Source organism: Micromys minutus (assembly GCF_963924665.1).
Source record: "Micromys minutus genome assembly, chromosome: 5".
Classification (NCBI taxonomy): Eukaryota; Metazoa; Chordata; class Mammalia; order Rodentia; family Muridae; genus Micromys; species Micromys minutus.
Genome location: NC_137974.1, coordinates 62,807,633 through 62,835,628, shown reverse-complemented (window position 1 = coordinate 62,835,628; position 27,996 = coordinate 62,807,633). Strand labels below are relative to the sequence as shown.

Genomic DNA, 27,996 nt, shown 5'->3' with positions numbered 1-27,996 from the left:
CCACTGCTGTGTGCTCAGGATTGGGCTTGGCTCTTACAAATCCATCAGCGCTCCATACACTTATCTGCTTTTATCGCAGCATTGTCTTTGATAGCTAGGGCACAGGCTTTTGCTACACTGACATCCACAGTTCACTGTACCTTATTTACTTAGCATCTTCTTGGGGACAGAATATTAGCTGTGTATTTACCTCAAGTCATTCACAAAAAGGATGCCAAAATAAAGCGTTTAAAGAGAAACTACGTTTTTGATTGCCTGTCCCGCCGTGGAGTGTATGCCTCACAGCTCTAAGTTAAACAGCTTTACTGCCAAATCGAGGAGGGCGGCAGTTCAGCCACGGCAATGAGGCGGCTCCCATTCAGCAGTAATGACAAACTGATATTCTAGTTGACCTGAAATTATCTACCAAGTAGATACCCTGAGGAAAACAGTATGCTGGTGTAAATGTTCTACCTAATGATAAAAATCAAGGACTTAGGGTTCTATTAGTCTAAAAGAACCGAATTTTCAGTTGCTGAGTGCAGGGTTTTCAGGCCTCACGTGAAAACCATTGCTTTCCTAAAGTCCTCCTGACCTTCTGAAGATGATCCTGCTTCTGATTCTTTGGGCTCAAGCAGCTCTAGGATCATTAAACCATGACCTCCCTCTACAACAGATATTAATTCCAAGATATTATTTATCCATAGGCAAATTCTTGGGCAGTTCTATTTGGAAGATATTATCAGTATTATGGCATTTCTTAAATAAACTAACGAAAATACTCTAATACATTAGAAAAGTTGGGGCTGCAGAGATGGCTCAGCTGTTAAGAGCACTGGATGCTCTTCCAGAGGTCCTGAGTTCAATTCCCATCAACCACGTGGTGGTTCACAACCATCTGGTGTGTCTGAAGAGAGCAACAGTGTACTCATATACATAAAATAAATGAATTTTTGAAAAAATTCAAAGTTTTAAGTATATATATATATACATACACATATGTTGAGAGCATTTGTGCTGCACCCAAACATGACTCAGCAAACAGAGCTGTTGTCTAGCCCGATGGACATAGCACGCATGTGCCACAGACATCACAGCCTGCTCTCGGGGCATGCTAATGAGTTACTGGAGGGTGCACCAATCAGGTAGCGACACGAGTCTCCTGGGCATATTTGAGCAGTGCATTTTTCTTCCACTGGGTCCCCTGCTCAGAGTATTGTACAATAAAGGTTGTTCGCAGAAGAATCCTGTTGTTGCACACCTTTTCCTGCCGGCTGGACGTGGGGTGCACAACACACATACACACACAAATTGCCACCTTTCCTATCAGCTGACCTGGCACATATGTTATTCTAGTTGTTGAAATATAGGATAAACACTCTTGGTGTGCACTAACACCAGGATGTGTCATAACAGTTTCTCATAAAGAGCAGAAATGTTTTTTGTTGCTGTTTGTTTTGCATTTATCTGAAAGGGTATATGTACCAATGTTCCCTTTAAACAATCCTAGAGTATACTTTGAAGCAACAGAAAAAAATCCAACACCTATCAATTCACTAGCCAAAGAACGAACTACCATGTTATTATCTCCAGTGCAAGAACACTTGAAGAAAATAGCAATAATCCCATAGAGATGAGGGACTTTTCAAGTTCCACATGATCAGACAGAAAATGCAGCCTAGTAGTCAAAGGAAAAGAGAGAGAGGAGACTAATGTTTCTATCAAGTAGGTGCTATTACACCCACGCTTCACAGCCACAAAGCCAATAAAAAGTTCCATTCACACATCATAAACTATTACATCATGACATTTTTTTATTCTTAAAAATAATTCTCAGTAAATAGTTTTAGCAAATATCTACATATATATATATATATATATATATATATGTTTTCAGAACATTAAATACTAATGATAAATCCACAAAGGCTAGTTTTAAGTTAAGTAACAGGGGTAGGTAACTGTTTTGAAGAAAGATCTACAGTTAAGTTGTACACCTTTGGGCCAGATGTGAAGCTCACCGCTGTAATTCTAGCACTCAGTATGCTAAGGCAGGATTGCTATGAGTTCAAGGCCAAATGGCAGACTAAGTGTTGAGCCAGCCTAAACTGCAAGTAGAGTGAGATACTGTTACAGAAAGAGAAAAGTTTACAATTTATGAACAATAACTTAATACAGAACAAGGCTTAAACATCAAAACAAAACCCAACTCTTTAGGAGCCATCAAGTTTCGAATAGGATTCTTGAATAAACGCTGACATGTTCTTCACTGGGGTTGAATTATGAAGAACATCCAAGTCCTTCAGAAGAGCATTCTGGTTTGGAATTAGTGCCAAAATTTCTTTCTGTGGGTAAGATAGTACAATTAATAAAATGTCAAATGTCTGTTATTTGGAGACATATTATAATCTTAAGTAAGCACTACCCAACTTCACTAGTAATCAACCAGTGGCCATTTATTTTCAAATAAGTCTGTCCTTGTCCTTTTGCTGTTCTGCTGGAGTACTCCAGATAATAAAGAGAGCACTTCCATGACAATATCAATGAACTGTTAGGAAGAAAGACAAGTTACAAGAGTACTGATCAATAACATACCATAGCTAGTCTATAATGAGCCGTATGACTCTGTTACAAGTCAGACAGTAGAGAGGGGTATACTTATAGTTATGACTGTTCAAATATGTAAAAGTATGTAGAGAAGTATAATATAACATTTATTTCTATCAGTACTTTACAATAATGTTGTATCTATGTAATATAATGTTATATAAATGCTGATAAGAATGAATATATATGAATGGACAGAAAAGATGTTCAAATTTATGCCAAGTAAACTATACCACTCCTGGGTATATACCCAAAAGTAGCTCCAACATCTGGCAAGAACACATGCTCAACCATGTTCATAGCAGCCTTATTTATAATATCCAGAAGCTGGAAAGAACCCAGATGTCCTTCAACAGAGGAATGGGTACAGAAATTGTGGTATATTTACACAATGAAGTACTTCTCAGCTATTAAAAACAAGTTAATGAAATTCCTAGGCAAATGGATGGAACTTGAAACTATTATCCTGAGTGAGGTTACCCAGTCACAAAAGAGCACTCATGGTATGCACTCACTGATAAGCAGATACTTACCCCCCCGCCCCCCGAAAAAAAAACAAAACAGGACGGCTTGTACAGGCTGAGCAACTGGTGAGTGGGAGACCTAGGCTGCGGGGGAGCAGAGGGATCTCTGCGGAGTGCACACAGAAAGGGCACCCCCTGCCCTGACCTGCCCTGTCCTCCCCATCCAGTGACCGGGAACAGATCTTAGGAACTTCTGTTCCCACCCGGAGACGACTTCAGGACACAGAGCAGAGCCTGGCCCAACAGCCAGCCGGAAAGGCGGCTCGAACAGGCTGAGCAACTGGTTAGTGGGAGACCAAGGCTGCGGGGGGAGCAGAGGGATCTCTGCGGAGTGCACACAGAAAGGGCACCCCGTGCCCTGACCTGCCCTGTCCTCCCCGATCCAGTTACCGGGAACAGATCTTAGGAACTTCTGTTCCCACCCTGAGACAACTTCAGGACACAGAGTGGAGCCTGGCCCAACCACCAGCCAGAAAGGTGGCTCAGAGAGGCTGAGCATCTGTGACCAGGAACAGATCTTAGGAACGTCTGTTCCCACCTGGGGGCGACTTCAGGACGCAGAGCAGAGCCTGTCCCAGCTGCCACCCGGAACCTGGGCTGCTGGGGAGTAGAGAGATCTCTGAGGAGTGCACACGGAAAGTGTACCAGGGACACAGACCAGATACAAGGGAAAGGCAAGAACATATCACTGACAACAAAATGGCAAGAGGAAAGAGAAAGAGTATATCCCAAGGAAACCAAGACAATCTAGCAACACCAGAACCCAGCTCTCCGATAGTAGCAAACATAGGAATTCCAAACACTCCAGAGAAAGAAGACACAGACCTGAAAACATGCCTCAAGACGCTGATAGAGTTACTTAAACAAGAAAGGGAGGAAAAGCAAAAAGATTCAGAAGCTTTTAAAGAAGAAACAAGAAAAACACTCAAAGAACTCAAAGAACGAGACGAAAACAGAACCAAAGAAATAAAGGAATGGAAGAGGGAAATTAAAACAGAAATTGACACAATAAAGAAAGCGCTAAAAGAGATAACCCTAGAGTCAGAACACCAAAAAAAGAAATCAGGAGTCACAGAAGCAAGCATTTCCAACAGATTACAAGAGATCGAGGAGAGAATCTCGGGGGCAGAAGACAACATTGCAAACATAGACAAAACAGCCAGAGAAGATGCAAAAAACAAAAAGCTCCTAACCCAAAATGTCCAGGAAATACAAGACACAATGAGAAGACCGAACCTAAGGATAATAGGAATAGAAGAGGGAGAAGAGTATCAACTAAGAGGCACAGTAAATATCTTCAACAAAATCATAGAAGAAAACTTCCCTACCCTCAAGAATGAGATGACCACGAGCATAAAAGAAGCCTTCAGAACTCCAAATAGGTTGGACCAGAAAAGAAATACCTCCCGACACATAATAGTAAAAACATCAAGTGCCCAAAGTAAAGAAAGAATACTAAAAGCAGTAAGGGAAAAAGGTCAGGTAACATATAAAGGCAGACCAATCAGACTCACACCCGATTTCTCAACAGAGACTATGAAAGCTAGAAGAGCCTGGACAGACATCATGCACTCCTTAAGAGAGCACAAGTGCCAGCCCAAGCTGCTATACCCAGCAAAACTATCAATCACCATCGATGGAGAGACAAAGATATTTCAAGACAAATCAAAATTCACACAATATCTGACCACAAACCCAGCACTACAACGAATTATAGGTGGAAAACCCAATACAAGGAGGGAAAATACAGCCTAGTAAAAACAAGAAAACTCCTAAACAAGAAAAATAAAGAAAAAAAACACAGACACAACTCAACCCAAAAAAGCAAAAATGGCAGGAAACAGAAACAATTATTCCTTGATATCTATTAACATAAATGGTCTCAACTCCCCAATAAAGAGACATAGACTATCAGACTGGATACATAAACAAAATCCAGCCTTTTGCTGCATACAGGAAACTCATCTCAGAGACAGAGACAGACACTATCTCAGAGTAAAAGAATGGGAAAAAAACTTCCAAGCAAACAGCTCCAAGAAGCAAGCTGGAGTGGCTATTCTAATATCGAATAAAGTAAATTTCCAACCAAAAGTTATCAAAAAAGATAAAGAAGGACACTTTTTACTCATTACCGGGGAAATCTGTCAGGAGGAACTCTCAATCCTTAACATATATGCTCCAAATAAAAAATCACCCACATTCATAAAAGAAACTCTACTAAAGCTCAAAAAATACATTTCACCCCACACAATAATAGTGGGAGACTTTAACACCCCACTCTCACCAATGGACAGATCAGGGAAACAGAAACTGAACAAGGACACTGCAAAACTAGCAGAGACTTTGAACCAACTAGAATTAATAGATATATACAGAACATACTATCCTAAAGTAAAAGAATACACCTTCTTCTCACCACCCCATGGCACCTTCTCGAAAATTGACCACATAATTGGACGCAGAACGAGCCTTCATCGATATAAGAAGATTGAAATACTCTCATGCATCCTCTCAGATCACCATGGTCTATGGCTGGTCTTTAACAACAACAAAGACAACAAAATGCCCACATACACATGGAAACTAAACAACACTCTGTTAAAGGATAGCAGGGTCAAAGAAGAAATAAAGAAAGAAATTAAGGATTTTCTAGAATTCAACGAAAACGAAAACACAACATACCCAAACCTATGGGATGCAATGAAAGCAGTATTGAGAGGAAAACTCATTGCCCTAAGTGCTTCCAAGAAGAAACTGGAGAGAGCTCACATCAGCAACCTGACAGCACAGCTAAAAGCACTAGAACAAAAGGAAGCAGATATACCCAAAAAGAGTAGACGGCAAGAAATAATCAAAATTAGGGCAGAAATAGACCAAATAGAAACAAAAAAAACCATTGAAAAAATCAACAAAACAAAGAGTTGGTTCTTTGAGAAAATCAACAAGATTGATAAACCCCTAGCCAGACTAACTAAAGGGCAAAGAGAGAGTATCCAAATTAACAAAATCAGAAAGGAAAGTGGTGACATAACAACTGAAACTAAGGAAATTCAAGAAATCATCAGATCCTACTACAAAAACTTATACTCCACAAAATTGGAAAATCTGGAGGAAATGGACGAATTCCTAGACAGATACAAGGTCCCAAAGTTGAACCAGGACCAAGTAAACCATCGAAATAACCCTATAACACCTAAAGAAATAGAAGAAGTCATCAAAAGCCTCCCAACCAAAAAAAGCCCAGGTCCAGACAGGTTCAGTGCAGATTTTTATCAGACATTTATTGGGGATATAACACCAATATTCGCCAAGCTATTCCAAAAGATAGAATCAGATGGAATATTACCCAACTCATTTTTTGAGGCTACAATAACCCTCGTACCTAAGCCACACAAAGACTCTACAAGGAAAGAGAACTTCAGACCAATCTCACTTATGAACATTGATGCAAAAATACTCAACAAAATCCTTGAAAACCGAATCCAAGAACACATCAAAACCATCATTCATCATGACCAAGTAGGCTTCATCCCTGGGATGCAGGGATGGTTTAACATAAGGAAATCCATCAATGTAATCCACCATATAAACAAACTTAAAGACCAAAATCACATGGTCATCTCACTAGATGCTGAGAAAGCATTCGACAAAATCCAACACCCCTTCATGTTAAAAGTCCTGGAAAGAACAGGAATCCAAGGCCCATATTTAAACATAATAAAAGCAATATACAGCAAACCAACAGCCAACATCAAACTTAATGGCGAGAAACTTGAAGCAATCCCACTAAAATCAGGGACTCGACAAGGCTGCCTACTCTCTCCCTACCTATTCAACATAGTACTGGAAGTCCTGGCTGGAGCAATTAGACAGCAAAAGGAGATCAAGGGGATACAAATCGGAAAGGAAGAGATAAAAACATCACTCTTTGCCGATGACATGATAGTGTACTTGAGTGACCCCAAAAATTCCACCAGAGAACTCCTACAGCTGATAAACAAGTTCAGCAAAGTGGCCGGATACAAAATTAACTCAAGCAAATCAGTAGCCTTCCTATACTCAAAGGACAAACATGTGGAGAAAGAAATTAGGGAAAAGGTACCCTTCACAATAGTTACAAAAATTATGAAATACCTTGGTGTGACTCTAAGGAAGTAAAGGACCTGTATGACAAGAACTTCAAACCTCTAAAGAAAGAAATTGAGGAAGATCTCAGAAAATGGAAAGATCTCCCATGCTCATGGATTGGAAAGATCAACATCTTAAAAATGGCCATCCTACCAAAAGCAATCTACAGATTCAATGCAATCCCCATCAAAATTCCAACCCAGTTCTTCATGGAATTGGAAAGATCAATGTGCAATTTCATATGGAATAACAAAAGACCTAGAATAGCAAAATCCATCCTCAACAACAAAAAAACATCTGCGGGAATCACTATCCCTGACCTCAAGCTATATTACAAGGCAATTGTGCTGAAAACTGCATGGTACTGGTACAGAAATAGGCAAGTGGATCAATGGAATAGAATAGAAGATCCAGAAATGAGCCCTCATGTATATGGTCACCTGATTTTTGACAAAGGAGCCGTAAACATTCAATGGAAAAAGGACAGCCTATTCAACAAATGGTGCTGGTCCAACTGGCACTCAACATGCAAAAGAATGAAAATAGACCCGTTCTTATCTCCTTGTACAAAGCTCAAGTGTAAGTGGATTAAAGATCTCCACATTAAACCAGATACACTGGAACTATTGGATGAGCAATTAGGGAAAACCTTAGAACACATAGGCACAGGAGAAAATTTCCTGAACAAAACACCAATGGCTCAAGCTCTAAGGTCAAAGATTAACAAATGGGACTTAATGAGATTGCAAAGTTTCTGTAAGGCTAAGGACATCGTCAAGAAAACAAAACGGCAACCAACAGAATGGGAAAAGATCTTTACCAACACCACATCAGATGGAGGCCTAATATCCAAGGTGTACAAGGAACTCAAAAAGCTAGACACCAGAGAATCAAATAACCCTATTAAAAAATGGGGTACAGAGCTAAACAAATCATTTTCAGTTGAGGAACACCGAATGGCCGAGAAACATCTGAGGAAGTGCTCGACATCCTTAGCCATCAGGGAAATGCAAATCAAAACAACCCTAAGATTCCACCTCACACCAGTCAGATTGGCCAAGATCCAAAACTCAGATGACACCAGATGCTGGCGAGGCTGCGGATAAATAGGAACACTTCTTCCCTGTTGGTGGGGTTGCAAGCTAATACAACCACTCTGGAAATCTGTCTGGCGATACCTCAGAAAATTGGATATAGTACTACCTGAAGACCCAGCTATTCCACTTCTGGGCATATACCCCAGAGACACTTTAATACACAACAAAGATATATGCACCACAATGTTCATAGCGGCTCTATTTATAATAGCCAGAAGCTGGAAGGAACCCAGATGTCCTTCAGAAGACGAATGGATACAAAAATTGTGGTACATATACACAATGGAATACTACTCAGCCACCAGAAACAATGACTTAACCAAATTCTTAAGAAAATGGCTGCATCTAGAGAATATCATCCTGAGTGAGATAACCCAGTCACAAAAGAACAGACATAATATGCAGTCACTGATAGTGGGATGCTAACCCCAGAGGCTTGCACTCCCTCAGAAACAACTCACAGACTGTATGAAGTCCAAGAAATAAAGAAAACAAAAACTATACATATATTCACAAAACAAGAAGACTTTGACTATTTCCATGTTGCGTTTTGTTTTGAATGTACTTTACGCTTATTGCAACTAGTACGTTTTCAATGCATATTGTCAAGCCCTTGAAAAAAATCAAGTACTGACTAAAAAACATATTCACATGGTTTTATGTAAAATTTATTTTAATGTCTGAAAAAACAGTACTGACAAAAATGTATAATTTTAAGCAAAAAATGTTTAAAATCTTTAAAAAAAATAATAAGCTGTTAGTCTTTTGTGTAGATGGAAATATCTCAAGAAACACTTCTTGTTATGATTAATAATTTGAGTCTTATTTGTAACAGATAAGAGACCAATGTATTTTCCATGTATTTTCATGTTAAAAAAAAAATAAATCTTGTTTTGAAGACAAAAAAAAAAACAAAACAAAAAAAACCAAAACAACAACAAACAAACAAACAAAAAACAACTTGGAATACCCAAAAAACCATTCTCAGAATGTACGAAGCTCAAAAAGAAGAGCAGAATGTGGATGCCTCAATCATTCTTAGAAGGGAGAACAAAATGGGAGGAAATTCAAAGTCAAACAGAGGAACAGGGATTGAAGAAAAGATCTACAGAGACTGCCTCACCTGGAGAACCACCTCATATGCAGCCACCAAACCCAAGCACTATTGCTGATGCCAAGAAGGGTTTACTGTCAGGAACCAGATATGGATGTCTCCTCAGAGGCTCTGCCAGAGCCATATACAGATAAGGATGCTTGCAGCTAACCATCAGACTGAACATGGCGACCCCAATGAAAGAGCTAGAAAAATGACTGAAGGAGCTGAAAGGTTTGCAACCATCTTGGGAAGAATATCATCAAACAGGCAAGGCTCTGAGGTGGAGAGAGTGATAGAGAGAAGGAGCACCTTCATGAAAGCAAGTTGAGAGGGAGAAGCAAGGGGAGTGGAGAGAAAATGGTATAACATTTGAAATGTAAATAAAAAGAATATCCAATAAAATTGAAAAAAAAGTAATTATTAAAAGTTTTATAACTGGATTAGTTTGTTTTAAGAAATGGGGTATGGTTTTATTTCTTTGTGTATGTGTGTGTTTGTGTGTGTGTGTGTGTGTGTGTGTGTGTGTGTGTGTGTGTATGTGTGTGTATGTGTGTGTGTATAATATAAACTGGCAATAGTCAGTATAGTAAATGGGTACTTACTTGAAGAATAGGTGCTTTAAGACTTTTCTGAGAAAGTTCTGGAAGAGCCAGTACTTTATTGTTATCTATGTGAAATACCTAAATAGAAACAGAAAGCCAGGGATTATTTCTAAAGGCTAGTTTTGTTTACCTTGCAAAACTCAAGTTATCTTGTTACCATTTTAGCATTAAAAGATATATTTAAATACTAGCAATATAGTTTTAATTCATTACCTGTTTCACCTCCTGTTCCTCTTCCTCTACTTCATTTGTCAGGATTTGAATTTTTGCTTTTAGGCTTTGAATACTCTCGGTCACTGACTCTGTGGTCTCTACTATTTTGTCTATTTCTTCCTAAGGCAAAAAGAAAAGTTATTATTTTAAAGTACATGCATGATAAATGAAACCCTAGGAGGTGGTGTATATATAATATCTCATGTTTCAAAACACTCTGGAAGAAAATGTTAGCTTTATTTTTGCCTGTCTTTCAAATAGACCCTTTAGAAAGCTGCTTGGACAATAAAACGGTGAGGTATAAGGAAGGATAAAAGATAACTCTGCCCATTAATGCTTCTTCAAAACCTGAACACAGACACTAAGGAGATTCTGCAAAACCCTTTGTATAAGTTGCACAGCATCTCATGGGGTCCTCATGAGAACCCCAGACAACAGCATCTGTTAAGTAACAGGTAATGTCAAGAGTCAGAAACAAGTAAAAATATTTTTAATTTTAGTTTGGAACATTTGAATGCCCGCTGTTTTAATGTGTCAAAAGAATGAAATGCTAGGTAGTGCCATTAATACCAATAAAATTAATAAAACACTGTATGAACTTTTTTATTTAAAGAAATATGTTAACTTATAGAGAAAGACAAAATATACAAAGTTCATGAAACAAATATCAGAATAACATGAATATGGTGATTGAAACTCAAATACAGAATAAATCAGCTTCTGGGTCATTAAAGTTGCACTATTTTAATGTATATCACAACACTTCATTTATAAGTACTTCAATGCACAACTCTAAAGGATTTAGCAAATATGTTAAGATCAGTATACCGCATTAATTAAAATCTAATACATTCTCTAATATTGAACATATTCACTTTTGGATTTCCTTGTACATAGGAACCACTTTAAACTTTCAGTCAAGCTCCATGTTGGTTATGACTGGTTTATCTTTCCTTTAAGTATTTTTTTGTCCAATTCTTTATGTGACTGTAATTGCTAGGTAGAAGAAAGCAGGCTCTTTTTTTTTAATGAATGTCCCAGAGCTTGAATTCTGTAAACTGCATCCCATGGTGAAGTTAACCTATTCCTTAGCACCACACTGCTAGGAACTGGCAGCTGGATCCACAGAGTGCAGATTAAGACAATTATAAACTAAACCATGTATACCAGTTTATTATTGCTAACCTAACACATTAAAAGAAAAATGGCACACAATAATTTATCCTGAAGAGCAAAAGCACAAAAGAAAGGTGGTGGCTTGGCTATCATCCCTCTAAGTTAGGTGGGGGAATTTCTGGCTTTCACCTCCCATGTTTAGTAGAGGGTCTTTTCTTCCCCTATGTTTCCTTTTTTTTTTTTTTTTTTTTCTGCTGCATGTAAATTTCTCTGTTTGTAAAAGCCTTTCTCTAACTGCTAGTTTGTTGTGTTCAAGATTTAGCTGGTGCTACTTGTTGGGCTCAAGATCGACCAGGCTTGCTTGAATTAATTAATCTATTCATTCATTCATATTTTCAGGACATAGTTTTTCTGTGTAGTCCAGGAATCCAATCTGTAGAGCAGTCTAGCCTTGAACTCAAGAGATCTGCCTGCTTCTCCTGGGATGTGGTATATCCAATTATACCCAGTTATTCTCTGCCTTTAAATTTTTTAACTGGCACAGAAAACAAATCTTATCAAGGCCCCTAGATGGTAACATTTTGGGGGCCTTCATCTCAGGATTTCTTCTGAGGATCGCTGCATTTTTAAGAGAGTAGCTTCTCAAATAGCACAGCCTAAAGAAACATGCTATCATCTATCAGCAACTGGATAGCTTGTGTTCAGAATCTTTGCAATTGCTTGTTTAATTGTAGCCACTTAGATTAATCCCCTTCTTAGGCATTCTGACTGTTCCCCCTCCCTCACAGCCGATTTTGACAGCCCAAGGAAGCTAGAGTAGTAGACACGCCAACTCCCAGCCTCCAATCAGCAGTTAGGATAGTCTCTTAACGCAGAAAATGAGAAACTAGTAGTTAGACTCCCTGGTATGCAGACAGATAAGGAATTAGAGATTATAGTTAGATAATAAAGGCAGCAAATTTCAAGACATTCAGCTTCCCCCTCACACTCCTAACCGCTGGCAAAACACTGGAAGCTTAAAACAGAGGCCTTGAGCCACTCCCCATGGACCGGCCTAACCAGTTCAAGGCTGGTTATACAACAGTTTGGGGCCAATCAGCTGCTTGTCTTTCTTCAAACTGACTAACCATTAAATTAGGTGAGGGGTGCTTTTTGAGACTTAAGCCTAAGCTTCCTTAGTTACCCTGCTTCCTGGGTCTTTCTCTGTGTTCTGCTGCATGCCTCATTCCTCATTCCAATAAATGTGGTCTTCAGTTGCTGAGAAAAAAGATTACATTGGAAACCTGGGCATGGAGGCCTCAGATTCTAATCACAAGGGCAGGAAGGTCAGCAGTTAGAGGACAGCCTTGGATCTAGGAAACTTCCTTTCAAAAAGAAACGGAAAATCATAGCGAGAGAGCTTCCTTGAGAATTAGACTCTGACGTATGACAAGGTGACATTCTTTCACATTAAGCAGTTTGATTATGGATCACCTAGAAAAAGTAACTTTTTTTTTCTCAACTCAGATAAGGTTTAGACTCTTCCGACTGTGGTGGGGGTTAGAAATGTAACTATGGTGAGTTTGAACTCAATCCTTAACATGAATGAGCAGCAGAGATAATGACCATCAAATGATAGCTATAATCTTCCATAACAGTATGGGACTAATGTTTTAGAAGTCTATAGCAGTCACAGATAAGACTTGGTAATTACAAATACTGAAAACTCTACAAAAATAGAGTAAAAGAATAGGGTTGCGAATGTCATGGATTATTTGGCTAACATAAAATAAAATAAATCCGATTTTTTGTAGACCTTTTGGTCTTATTGTTTTGTTTTGTTTTTTTCTTATTTATTTTGATTTCCACTTTCGTGTGTGTGTGTGTGTGTGTGTGTGTGTGTGTGTGTTTTAATGAACCAAAATTTTATTTATTACTTGCATTTGATGTACTCCTCGATGACATCCTTAGCCTAGGATTCTTTACCATAGTCCTACACACACTGCAACAAATCATTTTCGGAGACTTTCCTTCTCAATTGATTTGGCAGAGGCTTACACACTCTCCTAGGTTCTTGTCATCAACCTCAACCAGACTGATTTGTGCTCAGCATAAAGTGCCTCCACCAGCTTGACATACATGGGCTCATCACAGTTGGGCTCAAACACAGAGATGGGCTTGGTGCTTTGGCAACTTTGCTAGGCCATTATGGATGAGGACAGTCTTTAGCATCTCTTGTAGAGCAGTGTTGATGTCTATTACATCTTCAGCAGATATGCCTTCCTCAGCCATGGCTGTGGAATATGAGAAAGGCCAGTGTTGAATACACCCGAGCCTCTGCCTCAGCGGAGGCAGGGAAAGGCAGTTGTTGTTTTGTTGTTTTAAGAGAGAGACACAGACAGAATATAGATGTAGATGAAGATAGGAACTATCTGGGAGAAATAGTGGGGTAAAGCACATGATCAGAACACATGAAAAAAATTCAATTTTGTTTTTCAAGAATGGTGCTGTTGATCACAGATAAATCATAAACACTATAAATTTAGAGGCTTAAATTTCAAGTGACAGCTTTGCTTTTACTACAAAACATACAAAAATCAGCAAAAAACCCTAATCTAAAATGTGAGTTTAATGCTAGACCAGCAAAGCTATGATGCTTCAATTTCTCCGTGTTCCCTCTCCCCAGTTCTGATTACAGAGCCCTTTTGAATGGCATACCTGCAGTAGAGCCAGGCTCTCTTCATTCGCTCTTTCCTGTGCCTTCTCCGTGTTCAGCATATGTGACACATTTGTTAAATAGTTCAGCTTTCCCGGAGGGACTTTCAGTTTTCTACACTGTTGTAGTAATCTTAAAAATAGAATACAACATTTATTTTTGTAAAGAATACCATTTTTTCTTAAGTTCCATTTTTTTTTTCACGATTGAAAGGGCTGCAACTTTCTTTTCTTTTCTTTTCTTTTTTTCTTACCCACAACGGCTAATTGAATTCCTTCCCAAAACATTCCTGACAAAACATCACCTGACTGTTTAATACATTAACAACTACCTCAAGTCATGGAATGCTAAGGCTGCTTTACTAGAACACTTCTTAGTTTACACATTTAATAATATACTTTAGAGCCAGAACTCCCTATTACTGTTTAAATATACTTTCTATACTACTACAGCATGCGTGTCTGTCAGTTTAGTACGGAATATCAGATAAAAAATTAACTCTGGAGGTTCTGACCCTAAACCCCATCTTTCACTGGAAAGAACAGTCAATAAAGGGTAATCTAAATGGTTTCAAAGATCATTTAGTTTTAAAGCTACGGCAGACAAGAAAATGTCTACCTGCTTTGCTGTAGAGTAATATGACTCAGATTCTGTTCTATATCCTAATTGAAGTCTTATCTGTGCGAGTCCCCACTACCAGCAGATAGCAAAATAATGTTCTCAAACTTGATTCTTCAAATTTATAAGAAAGAAATGAAGAATAAAATCACTATAGTTGCTTCTGCCACAGTAACTAATTTTTCTAGAAATTCTACTGTAAAGTGAATATCCTCCCAAAGCTAAAATAAACCATGTTCCAAAATTTAAATCATTTTTGGTGCCAAACTGATGGAAACTTCTGTATCTAGTGGAAAATTCACTATCATAAGACATTGACTTATGAAAAAGAAGTGCAAAAACACTGTGTAAGTACTGGTAGGATGGCTCAGCAGGTAAAGACACTAGACCCTTAGCAGGCATGCCTGATGAGCTGTGTTCAACCCCTGGAACACAAGTTAGGAGATGAAAACCAATTCCTAAACATTGTGTCTTACCTCTATCTAATGCATACCATAGCTTATGTGTGCATGTACACACACATACTAATAAAGGTGCAGTGTTAAAGAAATATTGCATAAAACTAAAACTAATTCAAGAGAACTGACAAGTGAATGCTGTGTTCAGATTTGGTATCTCTAAAGCTCATTGTTGTTTATATGTAAATTTCCAAATCTCAAAGTAGCTCCAAACCTAAAACACTTCTAGTGTGAACTATTTCAGAGAACGGATACCTGTATAAGATTTGAAAACTGGGCTGGAAGATGGCTCAGTGGTTAGAGTATTGGCTACTCTTATAGAGGTCCTGATTTGAATTCCCAGTAACCATAGGTGGCTCGCAACCATCAATAATGTGATCTGATGCCTCCTTCTGGCTTACAGGCTCTATATGCAGATAGAGCACTCATATATTTTAAAACAAGCAAACAAACAAAAGCATAAAAACATGGTTTTAAAGAAGTTACATAAGAGTGGAACCCAGATTTTTCTTATAGGGACCATGCTCAAAAGATTAATCTTTCTAAAGGAAAGCTTTGGTATCATAAACCCTACAGTTAGTTAATCAGTCTCACTAAACTGTTAAGACAAAGTTGAGCTAACCACAAAGTCATTACATAAATATCCTTTCTAAGAACTCTAAGCAGCATACACTTTCATTTTGAATTAATATAAACACTATGATCTTCCTATTTCATTAAACTCATTATGTATAAGGTTCAATTTACTGTTCCAAATGTTCTAAGTGTTTGAAGTTGTAGTTAGGTTGACATGAATCTCAAAAACTTACTAAAGTTTGTAAAAGTGTACCATAAGGACAGTTTGTTTACACAGTACTATTTCTCCCTGCCTTCTAAGGGCAGTTCTCTGTAGAAACTAAGAGCTAACAGCTTGGTCTGCCTGGCAGCCCTTTCTGTCTGCTCATGGGGGTAGGAAAATGACTTAGGTCATCTCAATAATGCAGTAAAATCAGCACAAGTATGGGAACATGTTCTCAGCCAGGCCCCAGTCAGAGACCCTGGACTAAAGCTAGACTTCAACAACAAAAACAACAGAAGGCCTACAAACTCATGGGAACAACTCTCTACTCAATTATCATGGGTCAGAGAAGAAATAAAGAAATTAAGAGTTTTCTGAAATTTAATGAAAATGAAGGCATAACATACCTGAACTTACATGACACAATGAAAAATGTGCTAAAAGTGTACAGTACTAAGTGCTTTCATTAAAAGAGAGAGAGAGAGAGAGAGAGAGAGAGAGAGAGAGAGAGGGAGGGAGGGAGGGAGGGAGGGAGGGAGGGAGGGAGGGAGGGAGAGAGAGAGAGAGAGAGGGAGAGAGAGAGAGAGAGAGAGAGAGAGAGAAAGTGAAAGTTCTCATACTAGCAAGTTAACAGAAAACCTAAAAGCTCTAGGAAACACACACACCCAATAGGAGCAGATGGCAAGGAATCAAATTCAGGGCTGAAATCAAATTAGAAACAAAGAGAACAATACAAAGAATCAACTAAGCCAAGAGCTGGTTCTTTGAGAAAATCAACAAGATTAGATAAAACTTGTTGCTTGTGGAAATAACTCAGCATTAGAATATGGCCTAGCTTGGGCAAGACAGAACCTCAACTGTGAAAACATCACCCCAAGATTATCCTGTGGCATGCTCTCTTGACTGACAATTGATGTAGGAGGGCTCAGGTCATCATGGGTGGTATGACCACTGGGCTGGTGGTCTTGGGTGCTGTAAGGAAGCAGACTGAGCATGCCAGGAGGAAGCCAACAAGCAATGCTCCTCAATGGCTTCTGCTCTAGTTTTAGCCTCCAGGTTTCTGCTCTGGCTTCCCTTGGTGATCAGCTATGAGCTGTGAGGTGAAATAAATCATTTCCTTCCCAAGTTGCCTTTGGTCCTGATGTTTTACCAAAACAAAATAAAATGTAATCAAGACAGAAGAAAGGAAAACATTTGGGTAAACAGCAGCAATGGAAAACATAAGACTGTCGTAAACTCTTATTTCAAGTTGTTAAAATGTAAAGGAGTTAATGTTTTCAAGAACTTTTAAATACTGACACAAAACACAGAACACTAAAATATGGCAATAAAAGAAGACCATATTCTTTTGTATATATTTTCTAAAACTTAATAAATATATAATCCTAAACATCATTTCCTTTAAAAAGTAACAAAAAGCATATTCTATAGAAATCTATTTTAGAACATAGGTAGAAATCACTTTAAAAATAATTTAAAGTTTAATCATTTTCAATCATAGTTTACCTTTCCTTCAACTGGTTGAGATGATACTGAATTTGTTCTCTTTTTTTAGTGTCATGGCTTAAAATGTCACTGGGGAACAAAAAGATTGAATAAATATTACTTTAAAACATAATACAATTTGTATTTCAAACAATTCTAAGTGTTTATCCTCACTAGCTGAGCAGAATCCTTTACCTTCTCCTTTATATTAGATGATTATCCATTATTATTATTATTATTATTATTATTATTATTATTATTATTATTATTATTATTATCATCATCACTGTTATCAATTATTTTTACATCCACCCTCTCCTCCTAGTCTTTTCTCACCTTTTCTCAGCCATGTGGTTGCCCTTTTCTGAAGATATTAACCCAGCTATGGCATATCAACTTGCAGCAACACTAGGCATCTCTTTACCTATTAAGGGTGGACAAGACAACCCAGTAGGAGGAAAGGGTACCCAAAGCAAGCAACAGAGTCAGAGACAGACTGTTTCCACTGTTGGTCACAGAAGACCAAACTACAGAACTGCAACACACATAAGAGGGCCTATGTCAGGCCCATTCAGGTTCCCTGGTTGGTAGCTGAGTGTCTGTGAGCCACTATGCACCCTATTTAGTTGACTCTGTGGGTTTACTAGACATAGTTTTAAACAACATAACTTACCTTTAATTGAAATTCGTGATATTAAAACTGTTAGTATTGTATTTAGTACTGTATATCTATGGTTTTATTGTTCCTGGTATATATTAAAACAAAACAGTGGGTTTCATTCACACACACACACAGTCACACACCACATGGTAATCTCATCACAGTTTTCTTCTATTACCCACAAAACACTTTAAGCAGAACAATGGCAATTTCTTTGAATCATGTTGCATCATAAGAATTCATATATACAACTTCTCTGGTGCAGCTGAATTTTATCATGGTGGAATTCTCTTTGTAGTTTATACAACATGGTAGTGATTACATGATAACACAAAGTGTTAATCATGAACAGTATTGTGAATACTGAAGGAACAATTTAAAAGTTTTAGAGATGGATACTTCACTGACTGAATCCCAAGTTTCTACAATTAAAAAAAAATCTTTTTCCTTTCTTTTTCTAATTTTCTTTTCTTTTTTTCTTGGGGGGGGGGTGAGGGTAATGCTGATCATGAATCAAAGAATATCTTTTCTGAAATGGAAGAATACTTTACAGCCTTAAAATGCTGTCGTGGCTTAAATTTGCTATGCCTGCCATTGGCATATGTGTAGAACGTACGGTCTTCAGCTTGTGGAAATTCTATGAGGAAGTGAACAGCTGAATGATACACAGGGCCCTGGGGAATGGTTTTAGTGACACCTGGCCCCTGCTGCCAGTCTTGTACTTTGTTTCCTGATCAGCATTGCTCCCACTGCCATCATCTTCTGCCTCCCAAGGGCTCACAATCACTGGTGCTAAAAACGATGGTCACAGCTGTTGAACTGTAAGGCTCAACAATCCAGGCTGTTTAGGGTGTTTGTTAGGCACGCTGTCACCCCCATGAAGAAAAGAACTCAGATATGCAGTAATACTGAGACAAATGTAAACAGTAAATACCTAAGAGTCAAAAGCTGGGGAAATAAAAAACTTTGTAAACTCACAGAATTACTGATTCCATCATACTTTGCAAATACTCTTCAGTATTCTTTGGAAGAGGCTGCCAGGTTGTTCTCTTGCTGGATGGTATTTTTACCCGTTTTAGATTAACACATTTTGCTTGTCCTGTTACTGGTAATACAAGAGAGTCTAATCAATCTAGAAGTTTTGGAGTTTCACTTAAAAATAATTTTAGCATAAAGAACAGCAGTGGTGTTATGAAGCTAAGACATACTATTCTTTAATTCATATCTTACTGCAGCTATAACATGTCAGTTACTGAAGATGCATTTGCTATTGTGACAATGTCTAATATCTATCAACTGACAGTACAATACAAATACTTTTCAGTACAGGATCAAGTTACTACTATTAAAACTTGCTTCTGAAAAATGACTTGATTTCCTAAGTGTTTCAGTAAAAATACTGGAAAACTATTTCTATCAAACATTGGAAAAGAGAACAGACATTGACTGATAAATCTTTAGATCAGAGATAATAAGTAACTGAGAGGGGGAAGAGGTATTCCTTTTCCAGTTCTTATCAATATGGCAGATAAACCTCAACCATGTTTTAGAAGAATTAGATAATCACCCATTCTTCTTACAAGGGACAGGCGATATACAGTACTGGCTTCAGAAAGACTAGGTGAAGAAAAAGGGGAAGCTATGTGCATTACAGGAATGCCGAAATTACAAAGTAAAAGCATGGTCCCCTAGGAAAAGGAAGCCAGAACACTGCAATGATAGGTAAGCGATCTTCTTAGGAAGAATCCATGTTGAACGATATGGTATTTCACAATAGTGATTACAAATTCTCTGCAGTGCTGGCAGAACTGAATGCACAGGTATCTGGGAGAGGAAGAAGTATGTTTGTCTTTATATCACAGATGAGTAATCCATAGTGGGGGATAATCATTTGCCTTCTAGTTTCTTTCAATGTGACAGATAAACCTCAATGTATTTGCTATTAGTATTAAAAACTGTGAATGTGGCTGCTTACGACTACCTTTTACTATTTCTGAACTCATAACGAAGATGCTAGAACATTTTCATGAAAAACAGCAGAAGACATTTTAATCAAGACATGCAGAACATTACCGTTAGAGGAGAGATGTCCTGCATGACTTCTGTTTCTTTTCGCCCTGTTTCCAACCTAGAGACATACAAACAAACAACATATAAAAAGATGGTTTTGCAACACATATTTCATGTATATAAATACTGTGCCTTCCAGTAGGCAGAAAAAAAGTATAGTATATCTTATAAACAAAGAATGCACTAAAGCATGTGACATAAATTACAATCTGCAGTACAATGGACTGTTAGCCCTTTGAAGGGAATAGACATTTCTAATCAAAGAGATCTGAAAGATTAGATTTGTTATCTCATTACCTCATTTTCCAGCAAATCTACTTCCTCATCATTTTTATCAGCTCTTTGTTTTAAATTTCGTTTCAGCCCTTGAGATTTTTTCTTAGAAGAACTTGCTTTACCAGGCATTTTGATCTAAACAGTACAATCACGATACATAGTCTATGAAAAAAAAAAGGTGAAAAAAATGGAGATAAATACTTCTTTTTTTTTTTGAAAAGAGTACATATTAAAGTTTTTATTTATTCTTCTCTCATATAATACAACCTGACCATAGTATCTTCTCCCACTCCTCAAGTCATGGGCCCCTCGTCTTTTTCCCAACCACTGCTCCAGAAAGGAACAGGCCTCCCAGCATTATCAACCAAACACGGTACAATAAGATGTAATAAGACCAGGCACAAACCTTCAAATCAACTGCTGAGTGATACAACCTAGAACGAGGAAAAGGGTCTTCTAAGAGCAGGCAAAAGAACAGGAGATATACCCACTTCCACCTTATAGGAGTCCAGACAAACACCAAGACACACACACACACACACACACACACACACACACACACACACACACACACACACACACACACGACCTACTGCAGACCCATGAAGGCTCTGTGATTGCTGCATCAGTCCCTGTGATCCCCTATAAGCCCTGCTGAACTGATTTGTGGTGTCCTTGAACATTCTGGCTCTTTCCTCCCCCTCTTCAGAGGTTTACTCGAGCTCCACCTAATGTTTGCTGTTGGTCTATCTGTTTCCAACAGAGGAGGAAGCTAAAATAAAACTACATTTTAACTGTTCTAAACTATGTCTTGAGAATTTGGGAAAAACATCTTATGTTTTAAGACATTTAATAAAAAAGTAACTCTGGGCCTAGCTCATCTTGTTGAAAGTGTATGGAAAATGTACAAAATTCTCAGAGCTAAATAAATCTAGCTTGGTGTGCATGTCTGAAATTTCAGCACTCACCAGCAGAGTCAGGAAGACTAAGATAAAGGCCATCCCAGTTACAGAGTGGTTTGAGGTAGGCCTTTGACAAGATAAATGAAACCCTGTCTCAAAATCGAATGAACAAGCAAACAAACACAAACCTTTGGCTCTCATTAGTATAACAAATATTAATTTAATTCACTGCTTAAAATGGCTACCATTTGCATGGCTTCAGAAAAATTATTTTAAAGATGCTTGTGATTCTTTTTACTCCCACATGCAATATCATCTCTATTGCTAAATTTAAGAAAATATAACGCGATGTCAGAGAATAGTAATAGGTTCAACATCATTCAATCTATGGCAAAGGTGAGAGGAGATACATTTTAGGCTTTTCTATCATTCCACAATGTGAAAGTCTACCTCATAAGAAGGTAGGCTGTGCTTTCATCGGACTATGAATTGTAGTAAGGATGCTGATTTCTCAGTGTTCTCATGACTTTCAAAGCAGACATGGGAATGGTGATGAAGCTTTCACTGGCAATATTTAGAGTAACTTTTGTCTAGTAGATTTTTATAATCAAACTCATTTCTGATAAAATGAGAACAAGGATGAGTTATGAATTCTTGTATTTTATAATGAGTAGATTATAAATAGGCACAGTGCAAAAAAGCATATAGTCACATATGTGTTTTAATTCTTAGCATGTATCTTCTAAATTTGCAACCATTCTTTTGAAACTCAAAAACTTTATTGTTTTTAAAACATATTTATTTTTCTAAGTGCTTTGCCTGCATGTAGGTCTGTGAACCTCAAGCATGCCTGGTGGTCATAGAGGCCAGGGAACACAGATCCTCTGGGACTAGTCAGAGATCGCTGTGAGCTACTATTTGTGTGTTGGGAGTGACTCTGGGCCTTTAAAGAGCAATCAGTGCTGAGCCCCTGAAAAAAAAATCAAAAACCAAACAAACAAACAAATCCCCTAAACCTTAAAGTCTCCTCTCACTTGCTTAAGTTGGAAAGAAACCATGGTATCAGGCACAAATCAGGTGCAAAACTTAGTAGAACCTCCCCAATCACTGTCTCTGTTATTGAGCAACATGGTTCAGTGCCCCAGCATAATACCTAATCCCTCAGCTTGACTTCTACTAAAACACCAGCCCACACTGAGTCTGTGTGGAGCTCTCCTAGAAGAACTGACATTAAGGAAGTTCATGTTCACTAAATATGGACATCTACCATGAAAGAGAAAGTTGGGGCTGAGATCTTTGGATTAAAATGGTATGAATTCCTTAAACCCATTACAATCCTAACTTCAGAACAAAATGTATGGATTAAATATTCACTTAACGTTTATCATCGACATTTTAAACCTTTACATTCACAGTCCTCAAGTCTGTAACATACCTCCCCTTTCTCATCCTCCTTTCCTATTACTCTTAAATTCAAAGTTTTCCTCTCGAGCTAGATTTGATTTCTTAATACACAGAGTAATTAATTTCTTAATGCACAGTGTCCCTCACAAACCTGAACTGTTTTCTAGCCTACTTCTGCTTGGTCTCTTAGATGAGGAGCCATCATCTTTCCAAATCCTTTTTAATCATTCTTCTTCCATGTCTGTAGGTTCTTATGACAAAGTCTCGTTCAGACAATAATCTTCTCCAGGTACTATATACTCATTGTTTAACTCAGCAGTAGATGTGATTTACAAACCAGTTTGTACAATTATTTTAAATACAGACAACAAGAACAAGATTTCTATAGAAATGCAATAGAATTTCATGTGTCAATTCAATCACATATCTTTTGAATATCATTTTTTTCCTAATAGGTAACACTTGAAAATAGATTAGCTTTTAGACCAGCTTTAGATTCTAATACATTGTATGAAAAGTAAAAGCTGTTTTCATGTGCTACCTAACCATTGCTACTCAATGTTACTTAACCAACCATTAACATTCCACAGCAGTGGTAAAAAAGCTATAACTGAGTGTCCTGACACTCATATTACCCCCAATTCATAGTTTACATCAGGGTTCAATGCCGCTGCTGAATGCTTTAGGATTTAGTGTAGTCAACAAAAGTATCAGTATTAACTGATCAGAAATACAAAAGCAACACAGAACATGACTGACATGAAACGTTAATGGTTGGTTAATGATACATATGCATATTTGTTGTTGAAGTTGTGAAAGCATCACTACCTACAAAAAACAGAATCTCCCCACTTCCTAATGGTGACAACCAAAACTGTTTCTGGTCACTGTCAAAAATATCCTGAGTCAAATATGGCCCAGGTTGACAGTCGCATGGTGGTTTAGAACAAGCTATAAACGGAGGACAAATAGTCCAGGTTCTAAATCCTAATAAACTAAAAACTTACCAGCCCCAAATTCAGTAAACTAAAAGTTGACACAGATAAAACAGTACCAATAACAGGCACCTGTAATGGCAGGGTCATGATTTCTATCCTGTTGGGACAACTCAACTTCAGTGTTAATTTAAAAGAAAAAGAAAGGAAGAAGAGAAAAATTAAAAGATTTTTAATCCCAGAAAATCATAGCTTAACAGTGGATCCATATGAAAACAATTATTATGTATGAGATATACTAAATGCAATCAAATTGACTTGTGGGCATCTGTGGGGATATCTTTGGACTATTGGCCAAGACAGGGAGAAATAAAGTGCTTAAATGAAATCAGCGTAAGTCGGACGATGTGACAGCTCAAAGGACGATGCTTTGTTTTGCTTTATGAACCAGTTCGTTTAGATTTGAATCTTTCTGGGAGGATTGGAAAAAGGGAGCGAGGCGCCTCGCTTCTGTTTGCTTGTTTTCTTTAAACCGATTTATCTCAACTTAGCTGTTTATATGCGAACCACTAAGAGCGAACTTTGGCAACACAGTCGGTCGCTCCCGGACCAGGTTCAGAACTTCATCAGGAAAGAGGACTGAGAGGGTCAGGGGGAAGAGAAACAGAGGATCAATATTTTTACTCCTCCCTGGAGTTATCTCAAACCGCTGTCCCAGATGGCAGAGATCTATTCGGACACTAAACATTGCCCCTTAAAAAGATACAAAACAACGGAGTTTACCAGAAACGCTGAAGTTCAAAATTACCCTCTCTGGATCCTTCCGTCGCGTAAGCGTTTCCTGGAGTCTTCCCTGTTTCTTCATAGACTCAAAAAGCGCGCCTCTGACTCACTCCGCCCAAAAAACCGGAAAAGAGAAACAACTTCCAGGACTGGGACCCGGAAGTGCCCGTGAAGAAAGCGGGCCGGCTTACTGGCGTATGTTTTACGTCATCAGTTGCGCGCCCGCTACGGCTAGGATTGGATTGGCTGACCCGAGGGCGGTGTTGGCTACGCCCCCTTATTTGATTGGCTCCTGAGCTCCAACCGCGAGAGCCTATGACCCACGGCTATCGGGGTTCGGTTCTGACGTCGGGGCTCGGCCGTGTAGACCCCTAACACTGTGAGTAAGCCTGTGCGCTGTGGAGCACGTCAGGCTTGCAAGTCTCTCCCTTTATTGGGTCCATCCTTCTGCTCCACCTCTCTGTCTTGCAATTCTTTCCATCTTCCTTCTTCACTGTGTTTCTGTGTGTGATAGGAAGCCGCCTGCTAGCTCCTGAAGTGTAGACATTCACTGGGACCGACTGGCTTTCCCGCTAGGCTGTTGGAATTCGGAGGTCACCGCTGCAAGTGCTTTTCAACAGGGCTTTTCACTGTTCCTCCCTGGTTTTCTACGCACGCGCAGGGCAGAGGTCACTTGTAGTTAGAGGTGCATGAGACTCAGGTGGTTTCTTGGATGTTTTTGCTAGAGGTAGTGCGACAAAAAAAAAAAAAAAAAAAAAGTGACAGAAGAGATGAAAAAGGAAAGGCGGGTCTAATTTGATATAAAACAAAACATAACCCAACTTCTCTGTTTTGCCATTGAGAACGTGACACATGCGTGCCGTTTTAAACCGCTTGCTTGCTGATATTTTTCCAATATAGTTTTGTATTTAATAATTTCTTTAGGCCTGTCATTCTCAACCTTCCTAAAGCCAAGGCCTTTCAATACAATGGTGACTTCCAACCATATAATTATTTTTGTTGCTACTTTGTAAGTGTAATCTTGCTACTTTTATGAATCGTAATATAAATAGTTTTGAAGATAGAGGTTTGCCAGAGTCATCTAAAGGTTGAGACTTGTTTTGGGCTAATAGTTCCTTTATGGTAATAATTTTCCTGCTTTTGTAGTCACCACCTATGTATATGGGAGTGGCTAGCTCTTCTGGGTTGTTACTATAACTTTTAAATTAACAAGATACTTAGAGAACGCACACACAACGGTAATTGCACAGAATATTAGTTTGCACAAACATAGTAACCCTGTAATTTATGTCCAGGTCACATAGTCATCATAAAGGCTTTCCTTTCTTCTGTACTATCCCAAAATGAATACTTCTGTAAGTTCTGCCATGAAATATAGTAGTTTCATTAAATTCTGACATTTGTCCATACAGTAACACACTTATTCTAACTGTAGGTGTTTATAATGTTTCTGTTTCTCTAATGCAGATAAACAGCAGAGAATTCCTGTTCTGTCTTTCACTATAGAAGCTCTCCCAGGATGGATGTTACCCAGTTTAAGGGAGTAGCATTTTGTAGATGTTTTCTGTTTTGGAAGTTTACATTGTATAGCAATTAAAACAGTATTCCTATTAGTGATTTAGGCTTCTTGTTTTTTGATTCATAGTATTTGGTGGTCTTCAAGGCTTCACTAAATTGATAGGTCAGAAGTTATATGAAAAATAGAATTTTAAAGTCCCACTCCCTGATTAGTGTAAAGTACCTGGCGAGACAACTCTCTTAAAGAAATCTGTGACTGATTTTCTATTTTAAAACTATAGACTCTACATGTTGAGGCTGTGTGATACTTACGTATCAAGTAATTGAGGCAGTTTGCTATTTTATTCTGTGTGGGTAAATGGCAAATGCAGTGAACTATGAGTTTTCCAGGATTTCTAGTACAAAAAAAAAAAAAAAAAAAATGTGTAAATGGCCAAGACAGAAATAAGTTTGACAGCTACGCAGAGACCAGTCTTAGATACCTTGGATGCCTGCTAGTCTTACCTACTGTATTTTCTCCATATACCATACAGCTACTATAAGCTGATAATCTGTAAACGAGTTTTGAATGCTCATTAATTAAAACATTATGTTATAATCTACCACATAATGTAACGTTTCAGAAATTTTGCAGAGAGTATGATATAGTCAGATTAGCATTTTATGAGTATAGAACAGGTTGGAAGGGGCTAAGACTGGTCAGTCAGACTAACCAAGAGGCTAAGTAAGAAGACTAGCTAGAAGAACAAGAGTGTCATATCAGGTGCAAGACAAGAAAAGAGAAGGAAGATGAAACAGGACCAATATTCCTTTATTTGTTTTTTTCCTACTCACTGAATGCTCTCAATTTTCTTCACACTGGTAAATGTGTGTGTATTGTTTTCTTGATTTTTTTTCTTTTTTCTTTTTTTCTTTTCTTTTTTTTTTTTTTTTTTTTTTTTTTTTTTTTTTTTTTTGAGGGGAAATGAATTTACTGGGGTTAGTTACAAAACCACGAATGATTTGCAAGCAGGACTTACCACTGAAAAGCAAAATCCCCTCCAGTTCTGTACATCTTATAAACATGGTTGGTTGATTGGCATAGAGGGAGAGGTAATTAGAATCTAAGGGAAACATCATATGACACCCTCTTCCTCTCCTGTTGGGTATAAATTGCCCCCTCTTTCTTTCCATGGCTTTATTTTCTCTTGTATAGTTCAGTTTATTCACTTTCATGACTGTGGTCTAGGGTCTTCTTCAGCCATTCTGCTTGAAGATGGGGCTGCTCCTGTCAAATCCAGAGGATACTGGTTCTATGGTGGAACATGTATGGAGTTTTTCTCTTGCTATTTTTCTCTAGGCATTTATAGCATATGCAGTTTTCTTAGTATTCCACAGGTGGTTAAACACATCGGAAAGGTTTCTTAGATTATGTTGCGAGTATTGCACCATTTTATAAAGGACATGGAGTGTCTGGAAATTTGGCAGGAGCAGGGATCCTGTGACTGGTGCACTTGTGAATACCAAAGAACCACTGTGCCTTTCCTGTTGCTGTTCTCCCAGGGGACAGGGAAGAAACTCATGTTCTTTTAGAAATCCCAGTTTAATACCCTTTTTTCAGTGCTAAGAATTAAAGACAGGCTCCCCACATGACAACGTGTCCTCCACCACTCAGCTGTGTCCTGGCTCTGTGCTTCAGCCACTGTAAGCAGTTAGTGTTTAAGGACAAATGAGCAAATGAAGAGACGGTGATGCTCTTGGCTACTCCATAAACATTTTTAGGGAGCCATTAGTTGTGCTAAAGTAGAGGAGCTTAGGGGAGATCTGAGGTATTTGGCCTTGTCATTACTGAGGAATGGATCCCTTGTCCTTGAACCATTTTTCTTTAGAGTTTAGAGAACATTGCAGTGATTGGGGTTACAGAGAAAGAGATCAGGGATGAGGTGCTTGCCTAATGCACAAAATCTTAGGTTTAATCCTTACCATCAAGAGAAGGTGAGAGAAAAAGAGACGAAGAGACACACACAGAGAGAGAAAGAAGCAGAGAGCCAGAGAAATAGAGAGACACACAG

General features: G+C 38.3%; 2 protein-coding genes across 2 annotated transcripts in view; one reads left to right on the top strand and one right to left on the bottom strand.

Annotated features, from left to right (window-relative positions):
- Nucleotides 1-2,192: 2,192 nt before the first annotated feature.
- On the bottom strand, nt 2,193-24,532 carry CENPQ (centromere protein Q; the record flags this gene model as incomplete). Its single annotated transcript, XM_080916777.1, has 9 exons — nt 24,428-24,532; nt 20,425-20,565; nt 20,131-20,185; nt 19,036-19,162; nt 17,418-17,486; nt 14,060-14,189; nt 10,247-10,366; nt 10,034-10,111; nt 2,193-2,324 (listed from the first exon to the last, which is right to left on the bottom strand). The coding sequence occupies exons 2-9, from the start codon at nt 20,530-20,532 to the stop codon at nt 2,193-2,195; spliced, it is 819 nt and encodes a 272-aa protein (XP_080772903.1). The 5' UTR covers nt 20,533-20,565; nt 24,428-24,532.
- A 199-nt stretch (nt 24,533-24,731) lies between these two features.
- The window catches only part of MMUT (methylmalonyl-CoA mutase), a 29,341-nt gene continuing 26,076 nt past the window's right edge, over nt 24,732-27,996 (top strand). The window contains exon 1 of the mRNA XM_080917203.1: nt 24,732-24,806. The gene's annotated coding sequence lies outside the window, so the exon portion shown is untranslated. The remainder of the gene's footprint in view (nt 24,807-27,996) is intronic.